General features: G+C 42.2%; 1 protein-coding gene across 1 annotated transcript in view; it reads right to left on the bottom strand.

Moving 5' to 3' along the window:
• WDR18 (WD repeat domain 18) overlaps positions 1-20107 on the bottom strand; it is a 75999-nt gene that overhangs the window by 35996 nt on the left and 19896 nt on the right. Inside the window, exons 3-5 of the mRNA XM_034442523.3 lie at positions 6343-6476; positions 5229-5370; positions 1736-1879 (exon numbers count right to left, since the gene is read on the bottom strand). Of these exons, the coding sequence (XP_034298414.2) occupies positions 1736-1879; positions 5229-5370; positions 6343-6476 (420 nt within the window). The remainder of the gene's footprint in view (positions 1-1735; positions 1880-5228; positions 5371-6342; positions 6477-20107) is intronic.

The raw sequence follows: 20107 nt of genomic DNA on the forward strand, positions 1-20107 counted from the left end.
AGTATATTGTCCTCAACAATCTGGGTCTTCATTTTATCGACCTCGGAAGGATGGAAGCCTGAGTCAATCTTGAGCCGTTCAGGATCGAACTCCCGGCAGTGAGCAGAGTTAGCCTGCAATACTGTTTTCTAACCACTGCATGTTCTGCCCCAGCTACGGACCCCAAAGAACGCAGCACACACAAAGTCCGTACAAACCTTAGTTTACTAATTAAGGACTACTAATGAGCTTTCTTAGTAGTTGTTCGAACGCAAGTACACTTTAAATCAGTCTTTTCTGAACAAGGGCTGTTAATTTAATTTCATTAACAGCCGACAAGAATCCAAAGAGTAATAACTCAATTCTGAGGCAGAGTATTTCAGATAACCATAATCTTACTGTGGTTGGCAGAATGCCCAGAAGCAATTTGCAGGAAAACTGACAAGAGATAAACAAGAGCCGAATCAAACGTTTCTGGAATCAAGACGCGAAGGAATATGAAAGAAGTTGTTTTCTGCAAATTGCATCAGTCGTTGTCCTTCCTTAAATAGGCTAGGGGAGTGGCCAATTAGCCCCAAGCCTTACTCTCGAGAAGACCTCCTCCTGAGGAGCCACTCCTGCCTTTTAACAGCTCTGCGTGCTCATGAATCGAGAAGAGGCTCCTCGTCTTCCTCCTCTTCACTTATGGGAGCTTCTGGAGGTTCTGAAGGCCGTGGCTGAATCCCTGCCTCTGGCACCACATCTTCTTTAGCCTCCTCATTTTCTGACTTGAGCGTCAGCTGCACAGGCTGCTAGCGCAGCACCACACCAGCCTACTTACTGTTGGAATCAGCTACTAACTGCACAGGCCGCTAACGGGCCACAACACTGCACCACCACAGCTTATATTAGCATGGAAAGCTTTTGTGGACTGCTGTGTAAATCAGTAACTGCCAATGTGCTTATTCATGAGTGCCAAAATATAGGAGAATGTTTGTACGGTTGCCTCAGGACCTTAGAAATCATTAATATTTTAAAAGATTTTTTAAAAAAATGCTTGAAACCTGACAAAGGTATAAATCATGTAAGACCGCACTCCTCACCTCAAGTTCAAGTAGACCTTGATTTACGATTGTAAATGAGCCTGAAATTACAGTCCTAAGTCATTGTGATCATAGCTCACAGCATCGTGTGACCGGATTCAAAGTTATAACCATTTTTATGGCCATTAAGTGAACACCATGGTTGTTAAGCAAATCTAGTTCCCCCAATGTACATTTTTTTTTTTTGCTGGAATCTAAATGCTGGGAAATAGCTAAAAATGTCGCAAATTGTGACTGCAGGATGCTGCAAACTGCTGTAAAGATGAGCTGGTTGCCAATTGCCCAAAATGCGATCATATGACTGTGTGTGTGTGTGTGTATGTGTGTACAGCATAATTCCAAAGCTGGATCATAAGTCACTCTGGGGAGACCCATTGTAACTTTGAATGGTTAAGAAATCAGTCTCAGGTCAAGGACTATCTGTATCATGAGATTTATAAAGCAAGAAGAGAGGAAAAAATTTCACAGGGTTTGGTAATCCTGTGAGGTTTGGACCATTTGTTCATTTAATTTTACTTTTTTATATTTTTGCATCCATGCATCAATAGACTCCCTGAATATCTATTCTAGATTTCTATAGAACACAATGATCCTAATAGGTCTGAGATTCCATCCCACTGCACTGCCCAAGGCACCTGGGATGCTTACGAGATACTGCGCAAAATGGGACCTACCCAGGAGCAGAGGTCAACCTGGAAGATGGAACCATCCAGCCCGCCACAGAACATGTGGTATTCCGCAAGGTCGAGGGTCACCGACATGATGCTCACATCGAAGACGACAGAGAGGAGAAGGTTCCCGGAGGAGATCTCCCACAACTGAGAATGGGAAAAGGTGCAGATTAAAGTCCAGATTTTAGCTGTAATGCTACAAAATTAAACCTGGGGCCAGTCTAGGAATATGACATGCGTTACATATCATTAGCCCCCGACCTTTGCTCTTTCCGCCATGGCCTGAAAACGTGGCTATTTCACCTGGCCGCTTTGGACTGATGGGGGTTTTAATAGAATTTTAACTGGGTTTTTATTGAATTTTTGTTAATTTTAACCTGGATTTTTGTTTTAATGGTTTGTTTGTTTTGTTTCAATTGTTGTGAGCCGCCCCGAGTCCATTGGAGATAGGGCGGCATACAAGTTCCATTAATAAATTAGCAGTACAGTGGGATTTTTACATAGGGAGAGAAAGCTCTTCTTTTCAGAGATTCTAGAAAAAGGTTCGGGAAGCAAGAAGAAAAGATGAACTCTTATAAATGCATCTTCCCCAACCTGGCATTGATCCACACACTATTCCTTCCCCTGAAATTAAGCCCACGTGTTGAGCACAGAGCTTTCTGCTGTTCTTTGTCCTCGCTTGTGCCTTATAATCCAGATGGAATTTTATGTGACCCAACCCTGGGGGGAAACAGCCGCAGCTTCAGTTAGACAGGCTGAGGCTCACTGGTACTGCCAATTGTATAAAAGCTTGGAAGGAAACCTGGGATATCCGAAGGAGCACCAAGCCACTTTAAGGTTTGAGCTACTTTGCATACAGGCAGTCCTCGTTGAACGGCCACTCGTTCGGTGACCGTTCCATGTTGAGATGGTGCTGAATGAGGGGTATTTATGACAAATCCTCATAGTTGCGGCTGTTTGCAGCGTCCCTCGTTGCAAGTCGGGTGCTTGGAGACCGGCTTTAAATTATGACATTGCAGCATCCCAGGATCATGTAACTGTCATTTTTAAAACCTTCACTTCCAGCTTCCATCAAGCAAAGTCAATAGGGAAGCCAGCAGGAGGTTAGAAATGGTGATTACACCTCCAGGAAATGCTGTGGGATTTGCTTAACGATGGCAGCTGGGATGGCTGGAACTATCACTGTAAGTTGGTCACAGTCACATGAAGCTGTGCCTTACAACTGTGTTGCTTAGTGACAGGATTCCTAATCCTAATTACTGTGGTTAAATGAGGACCTGCTTCCCCTTGAAAATTGTAGTTGTTGAAAGTTGTAGACTGTCCCAAAGGTGCTTTTTTCAAGAGGCAACTGGACTTTCTGGTTTTTCTTTGAAGACGTTTCGCTTCTCATCCAAGAAGTTTCTTCAGCTCTGACTGGAGGGTGGGGAAAAAAACCTGACTGGACGGTGGGTTTTTCCCCCACCATCCAGTCAGAGCTGAAGAAGCTTCTTGGATGAGAAGAGAAACGTCTTCAAAGAAAAACCAGAAAGTCCAGTTGCCTCTTGAAAAAAGCACCTTTGGGACAACCATCATCTGGATGACTGAGAATCTTCATAGACACTTCGCAGACTGTCCGTAACACAGAACAGTAATAGGCACCATGACTGTGAAAGGTTACCAGCTTTGAGCTGAGGGGTTCATTTTTCCTACATTCCAGCTAAATGCCAAAGATATGGTGCTGTTTTTTTTCCCAGTCCTTGAATCGGGGACATCCAGCATTTAACTCAACTGTCTCTTTTCCCAATTTTTTTTTTGCTCTCCTGGTATCCTGAGACTAATTAGAATACATGGTTATTTTACAATACGTTCAGTTCCACGACCCATTTCTGAACTGTGTTATACATAGGACAGAAAAAAATCCATGTTGAAAACAGGCTCTAAATTATAGCCGGGGGGGGGGGGGTTGGGGGGATTATATTGCCCCCTCCCTCCCTAGCAGGGTGTGGGTCCAGAAAACGTTTAGAAAAGCTTTAGGAAAGGATTTGTTATATGTAAGCAAAAGGTTTCCATTTCCAGACCTATTAAGTATACCAGCAGAAATGAATATGCATAGGTACGTATTTGCCAAGCAGTGGTTATTATTTCCTACCTTAAAAAGGATTCGCCATGAACAAAGCAATTCAATTCCCTAGCCGTGTGCAAAATTATGCAATCCGGTTCGGGAACATTCCATTTTTCTCCTAAAACAGATTGAACTGCCTTTTCTGCATATAGTTTGCTGTTTTTCAAAAAAAAATAAAAATGGCTCTTTAGGAACAGTACGTTATTTGTGCTGTCCTGGTCAAATTCAATTGCAGAGAAACACTGTAACAGTTTAACTGGAGAATTTTTAAAGAAAATCAGAACATCCCAAGGAACTATTTGCACAAAACTATAATGCAGCTAGTCCTCAGCTAATGACCACAATGGAGCCCAACATTTCTGTGGCTAAGCGAAACAGTTGTTCAATGAGTTTTGCCCCATTTTACGACCTTTCTTGCCATGGTTGTTAAGCGAATCACTGCAGTTGTTAATCTAGGAACAGAGTTGTTAAGTAAATCTGGCTTCCCCATTGACTTTGCTCGTCAGAAAGTCGCAAAAGGTGATCACATGATACCAGGACACTGCAATTGTCATAAATATGAACCAGTTGTCAGATATCCAAATTCTGATCTTTTGACCAAGGGGATGCTGCAACAGTCATAAGTGTGAAAAACAGTCATGTCACTTTTTTCAATGCCGTTGTCAACCCTGAAGCTGACCTGACCGAAGCCATCTTGGGAGCTTCAATGTTGCCATACTGGGGATGAGGGATAGGGAGGGGGGGGATTAGAGATAGCTGGGATTTTGTAGCCAAAATAAAATACTTTCTCTTGGGAACCAAGGACATTCTCACACCTGGCCGGAGGAAGGAGGAGCGATGTCACCAGGCAACCAGACAGCGCCTTGATTGGACCATGTGACTGATGGTTTGGGGAGGGGGAAAAACTTTTACTTTTAATTAGGTGAAAACCGTGGGGAACTTCAGTCGGTTTTTACCAGCCTGTGCCAATATGATAAATCAAATAAAACTATTCTTTGAGGAATCTACCTGCCTCGGAGTTTTGTTTGCTGTGGGTATGTTACTTGGAACTCTGACAGCTGTATCTTTGAACGGTCGCTAAACTAATGGTTATAGGTTGAAAACTATCTATCACTATCATCTTTTTTTAACAACCCCATAATCCCTTGCGGGGTGGAGTCTGGGCAACTGAATGGAGCTAGCAGAGTGTTTTAATGGCTGGATGCCTTTCCTGTCACCAATGCGGAGTTTTGTTCAGCAGATATATTCTTGGTGTGCCCAGAGAGAGAAATATCTACCTTTACCTAGGATCAAACTCACAGCCTCCTGATTGTGAGGCGAGAGCTCCACCTCTAGGCCACCGTACCACTCCAAGTTGAGAACTATCTATGCTGCTTCCAAATTGAATATTTGTACCTTTGCTGTTTGGTCCAAAGAGCCTGTGGCAGCTCTGGCCAAGGGGCCACCAACACCGCAGCAGAGATCTGTGATGGGAAGGCTGTGCCGTGACCACACGTGGCGGGGCTCAGGGCTTTGGCCGTGTTCCACCTGTAGCACACTGAGAAATGATTCAGTTTTAACACAATAAATAGGAAAGTTGTACGCAAGGATGGATTTGGAGCTGCAAACATGCACTCCATTTAACCGCTAAAGCAATAATGCTAAAAATGAGTGTTAGGGAATTTAGGTGGGAATCAATTGAGGAGATAATTACAGGCTGCCCATTTTATTTGCAGCTTTTTTTTTTTTGATAAAGTCTAAATCTTTAGGCTTCTTCTTCTTCCAGTTGTCTCTACCTTCCATTTTAGATCAACGTATCAAAATCCGACTAAAGGAAGAAAAGGAAGTTTGTCAGCTTCCTGCGGACACTGAATAATATCAGAATTCATTCACTGGGGTGTGTTTGGGGAAATTTTTCCCATCCACAAGAATCTTTCCTTTTTTTCCTGACCTTAAGAGGCTTTTATGTTATGCTTTTTAGCCAAAGCAAGCAGCCTTACTTTCATCTGTGACACATGCCACTGAGGATGCTAACTAAAGAGAAGATTCTGTAGAGGTATCTCTTAACATCCTGGCCCATAACTCTCTCCCTAAATATCAGTATAAAAAATGGCAAATGGCAAAAGTTTTTGCAAAACTTGTTCAATTCTACAAAGTTTTTCGATCAAGGTATATGGCCTTATTGTTTAAACTACCAAGGAGATAATGTGATTTTGATGAATCCAAACTTAAAGGTACTTCTTTAAAACAAATATTAATAATTAAGTAATCCATAATTAAAAGTAATTTAACTTAAAGTTTAACTAGGACATCGTTTGGCTGGACATATTTGTGAAGATAATACAAAAGGATTGTCAAGGATCTCTTTCTGCACAAAAGCGGAACATACCTCCTCTAAAGCTCAGGACACTCCCAATATGTTAAAATAAAATATGCCCAAAATAATATTCTCATGCAGGAGCACTGGTAAATGCAGTGATGCTGACCTCGTGGGCACAATCGGGAAGTGGGAGGCCATTTCGATTCATACCTGTACAGGCTCCAGACTATGACAAGACAGTCTTTGGCTCCAGAGAGAAAATGGCTGCTGTCGTCCGTGAAGGCCAAGCAGCTTAAGTCCTGATAATGTCGATTCAGGATAGCAAGTAGATTCCCACTAGATATCTGTAGCCAAAAAAAAAAAGAAAGAAAAAAAAAGAACAGGAATAGAAATAAGAGATGAAACAGAAGGTCTGGAACTTCTCCTTCAAGTGAACAGGTCTATATATCTCTAAAATTCTGATACCGTTAACATTTAACTGTGTGAAATTTTGCACCATAGGGCAAGAGTATTTCAGCCAAGGTACCTCAAAAGGTACCTAACCTACAGAATGCATCCAAAAATCCAGGACCCGAGACTCAAGTGGAATTGAAATTTGGCAAATTTTATACAATATTTTATGACATAAAAATTATCACGAAACAATTTATGACATATCACAAAATGTCTTATTAACATTCCCCGTGCTGATGTTCGAGTGTGCGTGTGTGCAAATAAATGATAGACAGATAGACAGAGTGAGTGAGTAACATAATTCAATATGGGCTATTTTCAAGGCAGAGACATCTCTGAATATATCCCAAAATTTTAAAGATTTTTTTCCAGTGAAGTCGGTATATTAGAAGCTCTGCCATTGCTGTAGGCTTTGAGGAATCTAGTAAGGAAACAAAATAATCAAAATGGGTTGTTTTCAAGGCAGAGACGCCTCTGAATATCCTCCAGAATTTATTTATTTAACACATTTATATAGCTGCTCATCTTTCAACTAACTTCGGGCGGCTCCAATCAAAAGTTAACATATAAAATCATATGAAAAGGGGGAAGGGGGGGGAATGAAAAAAGTGTTATTATATAAATGTACATTAATGATGATATATGCATAACCAGTAAAACAGAAAAGAAATTGAAAGGAAAATGCATGTAAATAGAAAATCGGAGTTGTTTGAACACTATCTTGAAAATATATTGAATTGAAAAGAAAAACAACCAAGAGAGAATGGAGAGAGGAGTAGAGGGATAGAAAGGAAGAAGAGGAAAGAAGAGAGGAAAGGAGAGAGAGGGATAGAAGAAAGGGGAAAGGAGAGGAAGAAAGAGAGGGGAAACAAGAGTAGGAGAGAAGGTTAGAAAGGGAGGAAGAGGGGAGGAGTGGAGGAGGACAGAAGAAAGTGGAAAAGAATAGAAGAAGGGAGGGAAGGGGAAGAGGGGAGAAGGAGAGGAAGGGTTGTTGTGAAATAAGGAAGATATGGAATGGAAGACAAGCAACCCCAAGTATACTTTAAAATTTTAGGAGGAAGAAAATATCTATGATTAATAATGGCTAAGAAATTGTACATTTGTGTATGTTTATGAGAAATGAAAATAAAAAAACTTTCAAAAAAAATCATATCAAAACTGTAAAATCAATGATTAATAAAACATTAACAGTAACTTTAGGAAGTTTTACTTCACAGAAAGAGTAGTGGAAGGTTGGTAACAAATCCCAGAGGAGGTAATGGGTCAATCATCAGTACCTGAGTTTAAACATGCTTCGGATAAACACAGGTCCATCATCCCACAAAAAATAAACAAACAACAATAATAAAATAAATAATACATCTGTAACACCATCAAAGAGGGACATGGTGGCTCAGTGGCTAAGACACTGAGCTTGTCAATCAAAAGTTCGGCAGTTCACCAGTTCGAATCCCTAGTGCCGCGTAACAGGGTGAGCTCCCGTTACTTGTCCCAGCTTCTGCCAACCTAGCAGTTCAAAAGCACGTAAAAAATGCAAGTAGAAAAATAGGGACCACCTTTGGTGGGAAGGTAACAGTGTTCCGTGCGCCTTTGGCGTTTAGTCATGCCGGCCACATGACCGCGGAGACGTATTCGGACAGCGCTGGCTCTTCGGCTTTGAAACGGAGATGAACACTGCCCCCTAGAGTCGGGAACGACTAGCACATATGTGCGAGGGGAACTTTTACCTTTACCTAACACCATCAAACATCCATATCTGCCTATCGCAGGTCTTTGGGAAGGACTTGAAAGGCAGACAAAAATGTCAAATCCAGCCGGAACATCTGGCTGACTGTGCAGTGGACCATAAAATTAATAATTAAAATTGAATTAGTTAATTAATTAAAAAGAAAACAAAAACAAAAACTCAAAGGGCAGACTAGATGGACCACTGGGTCTTTTCCTGGCATCAGTTTTCTATGTTTCTATTAAAACAACAAAAACCTGGCCCCAAATCAAAACGTCTAACATGCATTTTTCTAGCCTTCTCCCAGGCCTTGGGGGGGGGGGGGGGGGGAGCCAGATTTTTTTTTAAAAAAGAAAACTTTTCCAGGGAAGGCAATACATCTTTTATTCATGCGGATAAACAAAAACCAAACGTAATTAGTATCAACAAACCTGGTTCTGGCCAAGGAATTCGAATTTGCTGTATATTAGGAAACAAACGGTTGTCTATGACAACCAGCCACTCCCAAACCCCTACTATTTACGGTATTTTTCGGAGTATAAGACGCATCAGAGTATAAGACTCACCTACCTTTTTTGGTGAGGAAAAGAAGAAAAAGAAATCTGAGCAATTTTGCCTCCTTGCAACAAACAGCAAACAGACTGCTTTACTTTCATTTTCATTTTCAGCATAGCTTGATTAGCACAAGGGGGAAAAAAATCTGCTCCAGCAATTTACTTCTTTGCAGCAAGCAGCAGAGCCCTGCGCAAAACAGCTGAGAGCAAATCAGCTGAGTGTCGGGAGGCCGATCCAATCAACTTGTGCTAATTAGGTTGTGCTAAAGCTGAAAGGAGCTGTTTTTTCTTGCTGTTTGCTTGCAAGGAGGTAACTGCTGCGAGGCAGAGGCAAAAAGGGTAAGGGCCAGTGGGTGGGCAGGGCTACATTCGGTGTATAAGATGCATCTAAATTTTCACCCCCTTTTGGCAGGTGGGGAAGGTGCGTCTTATACTCTGAAAAATATGATATTTCCCAGCCAGGGAAGGCCTGGCTTGTGTCCATGTCTGCTTTTCCCTGAGAGCCGGCTTATTGTTTTCCTTTGCTCTCCTCTCCTTTCCTCTCTGCACATACGCGCATCTGGGATGGGTCCCATCTGTTCCTCCCTCTCCTTTAGCACAGGCCCCGAAGACAGCTGCCTCTCCACCTGGGGGAGGACGGAAGGCCCCGGCTCTGCCTCTGCCTCTGATGCTGTTTCCTTATCAAAGCCTTCCAAAGGCTCCGAAGCTGGCCCAGGCTCACCCTCAACCTCCTCCTCTACCTCTGCTGGCAGCCTAAAGGCCACAACACAACGGCTCACAGGTTCTCTAGTACAGGGGTCAGCAACCTGCGGATCTGGAGCCGCATGTGGCTCTTTCACCCCTCTGCTGTGGCTCCGTCACTCAAAATATGCATCACAACCGTCAATGTGTGACACCCACCAGCATGCGATTTATTGAGCTTTTCAACCCCCGGTAGGATAAATCCAAGAAAAGAAAAGTTTCAGAAGAAAACGGAACGTTTAATTCAACTACATATGCTAGTTTTGTGGCCGCTCAGGAAATAGTCAGGCACGGGAAGGGTTTTGTGGCTCCCAGTGTTTTCTTTTCTGTGAGAAACAGGTCCAAATGGCTCTTTGAGTGTTTAAGGTTGCAGACCCCTGCTCTAGTATAAACAAGCATGCAGCTACAGAAAGCCACAAGATTCATCGTAACAATGTACCTAATAGGGTCGATTAAGAGGCCATAAAATGACCGTGTCAGATTTGGTAGTACCTGTGGATGTCATCTCTCCGACCTACTTTGCAAGAGAGGATCCTTGCACGGCAAGAGGCAGTGACAGCAGCTTTGACAAATGGTCACTGGGGACAAAACTTCTTGTCACCGAAACTCTTTCCTGTCCCATTTTACATGAAGCTCCTTCCTGGCAAGGAATCTCAGAAATTCAAACACTCATTTATTATTTTTGTGAAGTAACAAATTAAACACAAGGAAACTTGTTTTCAGGCCCATTTGGATAAGCATGCGATAGAGTGGCAAGCTGTAGCTATCCAACATAATCATATTAATCTGCAATACAGCACTGTATAGTAATTGACTTTTCAGGAACTTTAGACACTGATTTACTTTTATTTAAAAGGGACGCAGTGACTCAGTGGCTAAGACGCTGAGCTTGTCGATCAAAAGGTCGGCAGTTCAGCGGTTCGAATCCCTAGCGCCATGTAACGGAGTGAGCTCCCGTTACTTGTCCCAGCTTCTGCCAACCTAGCAGTTCGAAAGCACGTAAAAAATGCAAGTAGAAAAATAGGGACCACTTTGATGGGAAGGTAACAGCGCTCTGTGCACCTTCGGAGTTTAGTCATTTTATTTTATTTTATTTATTTTATTAGATTTCTATACCGCCCTTCTCCCGAAGGACTCAGGGCGGTGAACAGCCAAAGGATAAAACACAGGAATACAAAATTTAAAATAATGCCAGCCACATGACCACAGAGACGTCTTCAGACAGTGCTGGCTCTTCAGCTTTGAAATGGAGATGAGCACCGCCCCCTAGAGTCGGGAACAACTAGCACATATGTGCGAGGGAAACCTTTACCTTTACTTTACTTCAGTTTGGGGCCAGTATTATATATACTCTTTTCTCCAAATTTTATCCCTTCAAATAGCGAGACTGCTGTAATAGGAATGAAACTATTTGTGGACTGATTTATTTGCCTGAGGCCTTTTGTGACCTGCAAGGGATCACAAGATGACGGACAGCAAGCTCATTCTCATGGCTGAGTGTTTCATTTAAGAACCCCGGATAAATTCCTGAGGATCACTGTACTTTGTGTTATGAGGGCTAACCAGCATCCTGATCCGACTGGAAAGGTTAAGTGATGCACAACAATATCCAGACAGAATAAAAAAGAAGCTTTTGAACTCTTTTCCATTCCAAAATCAGGCCACTCCAATGCTAATGAGGTTTAACTCTGGTTCTGTATAACTGCAGACAAATCCTTTTTTGACTGACAGGCTACTGTGAACCAGGAATCGTAACACTCTGATTGCAAACCGTTATCCTTTGCAAACCACGTTTTGTGCTAACAGTTAATTCATGGAATCACAGCCATAGAGACAATGTGGCAATAGAGAAATTAATGGAGTGGTCTTGCCAACTGCTACTTTTTATCGGAGCAGCTTCCTTCCAGATAGATAGGAATCACTTCAAGTGGCTCAGCTTAAAACAATGGCTAACGATTCAGCAGACACAATACAAATGAAGAAAAGAGACAAGAGAAAGAGAAAAATCATCTAATGTCTCCGGCTAAAGCAGGAAGCCGTTAAGAGACGTTCTGGAGACACTGCCTTCTATGAACCTTCGGAAGATTAAGTGGTAGAGCTATAGCCTTGAACCATCCAACCAAATGGTTTCCAGGTTTCCACCTACCCCAAAATTTAATGATCGCAATGGAAACTGCTTCCAGCTAAAGAATGAGGAGTGGCAGACGCTTCCTGATGCAGCCATCTGGAAAGGTGCTTTTGGAAGCAAGTAAAGAAAGCAGGGGGTTGGACTAGAAGACCTCCAAGAGCCCTTCCAACCTTATAATTCTATGAGGGGTCCTTGGTGCCCTCTGAGCTTGCTTGTTTTCTCGCAGACGTTTCATTACCCAAACTAGGTAACATCATCAGTGCTAGTAAGGAACTTATGCCAGTAGTAAGGATAAGAGCCGAGGTGGCGCAGTGGTGGGAGTGCAGTTTTGCAGGCTACTTCTGCTGACTGCTAGCTGCAGTTCGGCAGTTCAAATCTCACCGGCTCAAGGTTGACTCAGCTTTCCGTTCTTCCGAGGTGGGTAAAATGAGGACCCAGATTGTTGGGGATAATAGGCTGACTCTGTAAACCGTTTAAAGAGGGCTGTAAAAGCACTGGGAAGTAGTATATAAGTCTAAGTGCTATTCTATTGCTATAAGCTTTTTACTACCACTGATGATGCTACTTAGTTTGGTTAATGAAACGTCTGCCAGAAAACAAGCAAGCTCAGAGAGCACCAAGGACCCCTCATGTCAACCCTGAGCTATAAATATTCTCCTTTATTGGTACTATGATTCTATGTTCTAAAACAGGGGGGTGTTGCATCTGGCCCGTGAGTTTGACAGCCCTGTTCTAAAGGAAAAACCTGATAGCCAAGGGAACGTGGGAAATTCTTGTATCAGATGCAAAAAAGTGGGAAAGCTGATGGAGTAGAACCATCCCCCCCCCCCGATGCATCTGGGCAGGATGGATGGGATTCTTCTGAAGATGACAAAAGAGCTACCTTGTCAGAAAGGGAGCTTGTTGTGGCCCGCCAGCAGCCAGTGGATCTGGCAGCAGATTCGGACAGTGAGGAGGAACATGGGCTAGTCCTGGAGTCTGGGAAAGGCTCTGACAAGTGCTCTGCGTCAGAGGCAGGGGGGGGGGGTGGCAGGGCCGTATGCCAGTTATCAGCTTTGGAGTCAGACATCAGTGAGGCAGACGAACAGCTGGAGCCTGGGGAGTGGAGTTTGCAGGAGACAATTGGTTCATTACTGCATTCTTGCCAAGTATTGCGGCGTCTGAATGATATTGCCCTGGCCACTCTCCAAGCCTGATAAAGGTCGGTAATTGTGAACTATCTTGAAAGACTGTGGGAGAGGAAAGATTTTGCTGGAGAGGAATTCACTGTAAATTAAATAAAAGGGTTTTATCGGGACGAGGACTTGGCTTTGTGCTGCTGGGGAAGCCTAGGTCAGAAAAGAGCTGTCAAAAAATGGTAGTGGTATATACGGCATTATTCTGTGCCGTTTGCAGGCTTCCTCAAAACATGAACCTGGTTGTTGTACGGAAACAAGAATTATGGGACACCTAATCTTTGCACAGGAATACCTCCATATAAGCTGACAAAGACTGAAGTCAGGAAAAAACCCAACCTGTTTTAATTTCATCTCCCTCCTTAAAGAGTCCACAGAACACAAAAATGCTTCGTAGACAAACAAAAGAAAAAGCCAACAATCCTAAGTAGTGTCAATCTTGCATAAGATGCTCCGAGAGCCATTGCGGGCAGAGTGCAGAATAAAAAAAAATGCTTTAAATAAATAAATGCTTTGTTCTTGTTCTGGATTTGGAATCGCAATCCTCGCGCAGGATAGTAAGTTATGATTGAGTCAATAAACTAACTGGTTGCTGGTTTGCTTCCAGGTCCAATTTTAAGGTGTTGGTTTTCACCTTTATGGCACAGGAACCGTCTCGCTCCAATGGGATTGGTCTGCCCCACCCACTCTGGCAGAAGAGGTGTATTTTGGACCCAATCAGCCAAAAAAAAAAGAAATGGTTGACAGAGTCCAGATGAGCCTTTTCTGCCAATCTCTATGGAGATTCTCAGTCATCCAGGTCATGGTTTGTCAGAATATTCATGAACTGGCAGAGACATGGTAACAAGGTCAGCCAATGAATACGCATAGCAACTGGATCAGCCAATGAGAACTGTTTGGAAACAGAAACTTAAGCAAGACGTCTGGGCGTGGCTTAGCTCTGTGCTGAGCTCTAAAACGAAACTAGTCTGTCTGCAACTCAGAACTGAAAACTGTTCTCTTCTCTGGTGTTGGTATTGTCTATTTATTTCATGTGTTATATTACATATAAAGAGAAGTTCATGAATCCTGCTGAATCAGTTACCTGTGTGTGCTTTCTGGATTTGATTTTTGCAACAAACGCTGACATGGTTGTCCCAAGGGTGCTTTTTCAAGAGGCAACTGGACTTTCCAGGTTTTTCTTTTGAAGACGTTTTGCTTATCATCCAAGAAGCTTCTTCAGCTCTGACTGGATAGTGGGGAATGGAAGGATTTATACTCCTTGCAGACAGCTGGTCATTTGCATCCTTTTTAGAGAGTCCTTGAGGCCACTTGGAGGTTCATCTGTGTCCTCAGAATCACCTGAGTGGTGCAAATAGGCGTGGAGCCCTCTTGAAACTGCTGAAAGGACTGTGTTGTAGCTTCCCCCTCTGTTGAAAGAGGACTGTTCAATTTTGACATAGATGGCCTCTGACCCCTCTTTCAAACCAGCGGCCCTCTCTGTCCAAAATAGCAATACCACTTAGGACTTATATACTGCTTCACAGTGCAGCACTCTCTAAGTGGTTTATAGAGTCAACATATTGCCCTCAGCAACCTGGGTTCTCATTTTATCGACCTCGGAAGGATGGAAGGCCGAGTCAAACTTTGCTGTCTTCAAAAGAGTGGCCTCTCTTTTCTGCCATGGCTCCATGGAACTTTGTGCCCCTCAAGGTGAGATATGGAGGGGCCTTTTATCAGGTTCGCCTGATTCGCCAGTTGCAGCCCTTTCTGGACCGGGACACCCTGCGCACGGTCACTCATGCCCTTGTTACTTCCCGGTTGGACTATTGTAATGCTCTCTACATGGGGCTTCCCATGAAGAGCACTCGGAGGATCCAACTGGTCCAGAATGCGGCCGCGTGGGTGGTTATCGGCGCAACTCGTGCCCACGTGACACCCCTCCTGCGCGAGCTGCACTGGCTCCCAGTGGTCTTCCGGGTGCAATTCAAGGTGTTGGTCACCACCTTTAAAGCGCTCCATGGCACAGGACCCGGGTACCTTTGAGACCGTCTTCTGCCACCAATAGCCTCCCACCGACCAGTTCGCTCCCACAGAGAGGGTCTCCTCCGGGTGCCATCAGCCAAGTTATGTCAGCTGGCGACACCCAGGGGGAGGGCCTTCTCTGTGGGAGCCCCAGCCCTGTGGAACGAACTGCCCCTGGAAATACGTAAGATCTCCGACCTCCGGGTGTTTGCTGCGCACTGAAGACCCTGTTGTTCCGCCAGGCCGGGCTATCAACATAATAGTTTTAAATTGGGGTATTTAAATTTCTGGGGTTTTAAATTTGAGCCAAATCTATTTAATTATTTTAAATTTTAATCGTTGTTTTGTCTTGTGTTTTTAAATAGGCTGTACACCGCCCTGAGTCCTTCGGGAGAAGGGCGGTATAGAAATAAAATTATTACTATTATTATTGTTGTTGTTGTTGTTGTTGTTGTTGTTGTTGTTGTTGTTGTTATATGCTCCCACCTGCTTGGCCTTCCGAAAGGGCCCCAAAACCTGGCTTAATGGAAGCATCCTCCTTTGGAGGATGGTTAATAGATTACAAGATTCCAATTCCATTCTGTTCTTGTATTGGTCTCTTTTAGCTAGACTTAGTTCATTTTAAATGTTTTAATTCTTAATGCTGAAGGCTTTTCATGTTCTTATTGTTTCTTTATTGTATTTTTATATTGTCGTCAGCCGCCCAGAGTTTGCTTGACAGTGAGATGAGTGGCATATAAACTTAATAAAATATAGTTGGTAGTTTGAAGTGGACATTACAGGGATGTTCACCACAAGTCTTGTAGTCCTCGACTTACAACCATTCATTTAGTGACCAATGGCACTGAAAACAGTGTCTGATGACTGTTTTTCACACTGATGACCATTGCAGCATTCCCATGGTTACCGGATCAAAATTTGGATGTTTGGCAACTGACATGTGTTTGTGGTAGTTGCAGTGTCCCAGAGTCATGTGATCAAAATCAATGCGTGAACAGTGTGGCACCTGGGCACCATACATTCCAATACAAATGAAATTGATCAGATTAAACATAATTATTACATTAAGTCAACTTATGTATTTCTAGTAACAATACACATCTATGTTAGGTTGCAGTCTATCATTATTCGATTATTCCACATTTTCTCATTATTACTTTCATTTTATAAAATAAAAATGTATACATTAATATTCCCCTTATTTCTATCACTTATTCTAGCTTTTAATCATGTCACCCTTTATTAAGAGACTTTTTCTTTCTTTCCTGCCTAACTTCTAATCATGTCACCTGCCTAAAGAAAAAAAGAAAAAGAAAAAAAGAATAGAGGAGTAGAAGCAACTCAGAACAACAACAAAAAAGAATCATCCATCCATCATCTCTTGCCCGCTTCATACTTTAATTGCTCTGCTTTAAAAGAAAGAGAAGAAAAAGGAAAAACAAATCAGAACAATAAATAAGAAAATCGTTGTCTATCCATCGTCTCTTGCCCGCTTCAATACTTTAATTGCTATGCTTTTTTTTTTTTACTAACTTAACACCTGCAATGATTCGCTTAATAATTGTGGTAAAAAGAAAAAGTTGTGAAATGGGGTAAAATTCCACTTAACAACTGTCTTACTTTAGCCTTAACAACTTTGTGCTTGACCCCAGAAACTTTGGGCTCAATTGCAGTTGTAAGTCAAGGACTAGCTATAATTGTGATAACAAATCAAGGGATATGGAGTCATAATTCTAAAAGTTTGAGGTGTGACAGGAGGAAGAAAGACCCTCAGAGGATGGCCACTCCCCCCTTTCTTCTCCAATTAGAGCACACTTGAAATATTCAATCACAACACACTCAAAGAGGCTGAAAGGAAGCATGACAACGTTTTCATTACCTATTGTTCACCCAAGATGGATCTGAATTTGAAAGCACTCTAAATATTGCTGTTATAAAAATAACATTTGCACTCTTTTCACAGTGGATGGAAGCCTGCGGTATTCTCATTAACCCTGGGTGAGAGGCTGTAGAAGAGAGAGCATTATCTGGTACAGACAAGAAAAAAAGAAAAAAAGAAAAAAAAAGAAAGAAAAAGAAGACATCTGCAATCCTGGGAAGACTTTGCATTTAAATTATTCATCCTCTCTTGCCCACCCAGTATCCAGATAGAAAAAAAGAGAGAAAAGAATAGAAAAATATTCAAAAACAGTCCGTGAAGCAAAGAAGGAATATGTAGCCAAGTGGAACAGATTCTTGAATGGGGTAATAAAATGTGGCATTAAATTTATGGGATAGAAAAATATGAGGATAATATAAGGATCTGTCGCGTGCCAAGAATTATCTACTGATCTGATAGCAACTCTCCAGCATGAAGAGAGAGAGAGAAAAAACCCACATCATTTATTATTATGTCTTCTCTACTTAAAAGAGAAGTGGGGCCTTTCAAAGGCCCTTTGCAGCTGTCACGCCATCACTTTCTCTACAATTTTTCCTAAAAACAGGTGAAGCTGAAGAGAAGTTGATGCTTGTCTCATCCTGAAACCTCTAGGGCAGGCCTTTTGAGGAGTGGATCAACCAGCAATCTTTTCAAAACCACCCACTCCCAAAACTTCACGAATAGCATCAAAGTGGCATTGTCTCTCACCTCAACATGTCCACCAAATGTGGAGCAAATAAGTGCAATTTTTGTAGAGAGACCAGCACATTTTGTATTCACAGGATCTTTCTGCTTCTGTCAGGGGAAAACTTCTTGATGGCACATTCTTCACAACAGTGGAACAATCCTCTTACAAAGGCTGTAGATTCTCTGTTCCTGGAAGTGTCAAAAGGCTGGACTTCTTGACGATTTTGAAATCTATCTTCTCCTCTTCTCTTCTCTTCTCTTCTCTTCTCTTCTCTTCTCTTCTCTTCTAGAAAACCATTTGTCTGAAATGGTGTAGGGTTTCCTGCCTGAGCAGGGGGTTGGACTAGAAGACCTCCAAGGTCCCTTCCAACTCTGTTATTCTGTTCTGTTCAATATAATCTTATTTATTAGAGTCATGATTGATCTGTAAATGACACTTCCTTCCTATAGATAAAAGGAACTATGCAGTTCCTACCTCCTACCTAAATAAATTAGAAGAACATTTTTGTTAGTTATATAGTTCTCCCTCATTTTATTCTGGGAATGTGCCAATTCGATCATTCCAGGGATAAGTCCATCATTTTCTGGAAGTGACTCTTCCAAAACAGAAAGTCCTGGATAGTGTTCTAGAACATCCTGGATCACCTTGGAAAGTTCCAGGAATACAACATGGAATTCCACATACAATTCTTTTGAATGGATTTTGATTTTCTAACAACAGAGTAGATTGCTTCCAGAGGTGATGATCTCTTTTTGACTTAACTACTCTCTTTTTGGGACCCACTATACTTGCAGCTGTTGCACTGAATTAGGAATTAGGAAGTTGATTAGATGGATTTTAATGTACTTTCCAATCCATGGATCTTAAAAAACAAAACAAAAACCCACATTCCACACAATTTTTCAATTCCTCTGACTCAAATAAAACCTGATTTTATATTTCTCCAGGATGTTAAGGAGTACAGAGCCAAAAAACACAGCAACTTAATGTTTGCAGAGAGCAAATCCAGAGAGAAGAGAGACTGGGGGAAGAGCAGTGAACCTTGCTGAGATGTATTAAGTAAAATAAAATTGTTATAGAGCGTGGGGTGGGGGGAAGGAAGGGAGAAATGGCATTTTTAGCTCTATTTAAAGTGGGGGGGGGGAAGATTACTGAGCAACAAATCATGGTGTCCTTCCAGACCAGTTCAGAAGACTGTGCTTGGTTACCAATGCCCATTACACCATTTGGTATTGGTGTAATGTGTTTAGGCTTCAATACTGGCAGAAAGACTCAAAAGATACTTAAATAATTTCATACACTCTGATCAAAATGGGTTTCTGCCAAAAAGACAGATTAAAGACAACGTGAGGATAATTTTGGAACACTTTGGAATATTATGAGGCACATCCTGAAAAACAAGTGGCTTTGATATTTTTAGATGCACAGAAAGCCTACAGAGTCAGCATATTGTCCCCAATAATCTGGGTCCTCATTTTACTGATCTTGGAAGGATGGAAGGCTGAGTCAATCTTGAGCCCAGGAAAAACACACTCCTGGCAGTTTGCAATACAGGTAGTCCTCGACTTTACAACAGTTCATTTATTGACTGGTTCAAAGTTACAATGGCACTGAAAAAAGTGACTTACAACCATTTTTCACACACTCGTTGCAGCATCCCCACGGTTATGTGATTTACATTCGGATGCTTGACAACTGATTCACATTTATGACGGTTGCAGCGTCCTGGAGTTGATCTCTTTTTGTGACCTTCTGACAAGCAAAATCAATGGGGCAAACCAGATTCACTTAATAACTGTTACTAATTTAAGAACTGCAGTTAACAAATGTGGCAAGAAAGGAAGCAAAATGGAGCAAACTCACTTAACAAATTTCTCACTTAATAACATAAATTTTGAGCTCAATTGTGGTCGTAAATTGAGGACCAACTGTACTGCATTCTAACCACTGCGCCACTACGGCTCATATTGACGATACGGTTATATTCCTTTGCCTAACTGAACTAATGATGCTGTCTTGCTTTTCTCCTACTGCCTGGAAGCTATTGAGGGTGTCCAGATGACGAGAAAAAAAAAAGCTCTGTCTCAACTATATTAGGTGGAAACTATCCAAGGAGAGAAGCAACCTAGAACTAAGGAGAAATTTCCTGACAGTTAGAACAATTAACCAGTGGAACAAGTTGCCTCCAGAAGTTGTGAATGTTGCAATTTTTAAGAAGAGATTGGACAACCATTTGTCTGAAATGATATAGGGTTTCCTGCCTAAGCAGGGGGTTGGATTAGAAGACCTCCAAGGTCTCTTCAAACTCTGTTATTCCATTCCATTTTTATTTCTATTCACAAGACTGAAAGATTGTGTGATGGGTCTTTCAGGAACTGGTTTTGGGAATTTTCCACGCTGGCTCTGAGGAGGATTGCGGTTCCCCCCGATATGCAATTTGGGGCTCCTCATGGACTTCCTTCTTCTATGAATCCATTGTGATTCTAGGGAGTCTGAGGACCAGCTGGCCTCTGTGGTCAAGAGGGCTTTTGTGCAACTTTTGTCGTATTACCTCAATTACAGCTGTTTCTAGATCAGGAGGCCCTCCT

Source organism: Pantherophis guttatus, chromosome 1 (genome assembly GCF_059756535.1).
Source record: "Pantherophis guttatus breed Tessera chromosome 1, ASM5975653v1, whole genome shotgun sequence".
Taxonomy (NCBI): Eukaryota; Metazoa; Chordata; class Lepidosauria; order Squamata; family Colubridae; genus Pantherophis; species Pantherophis guttatus.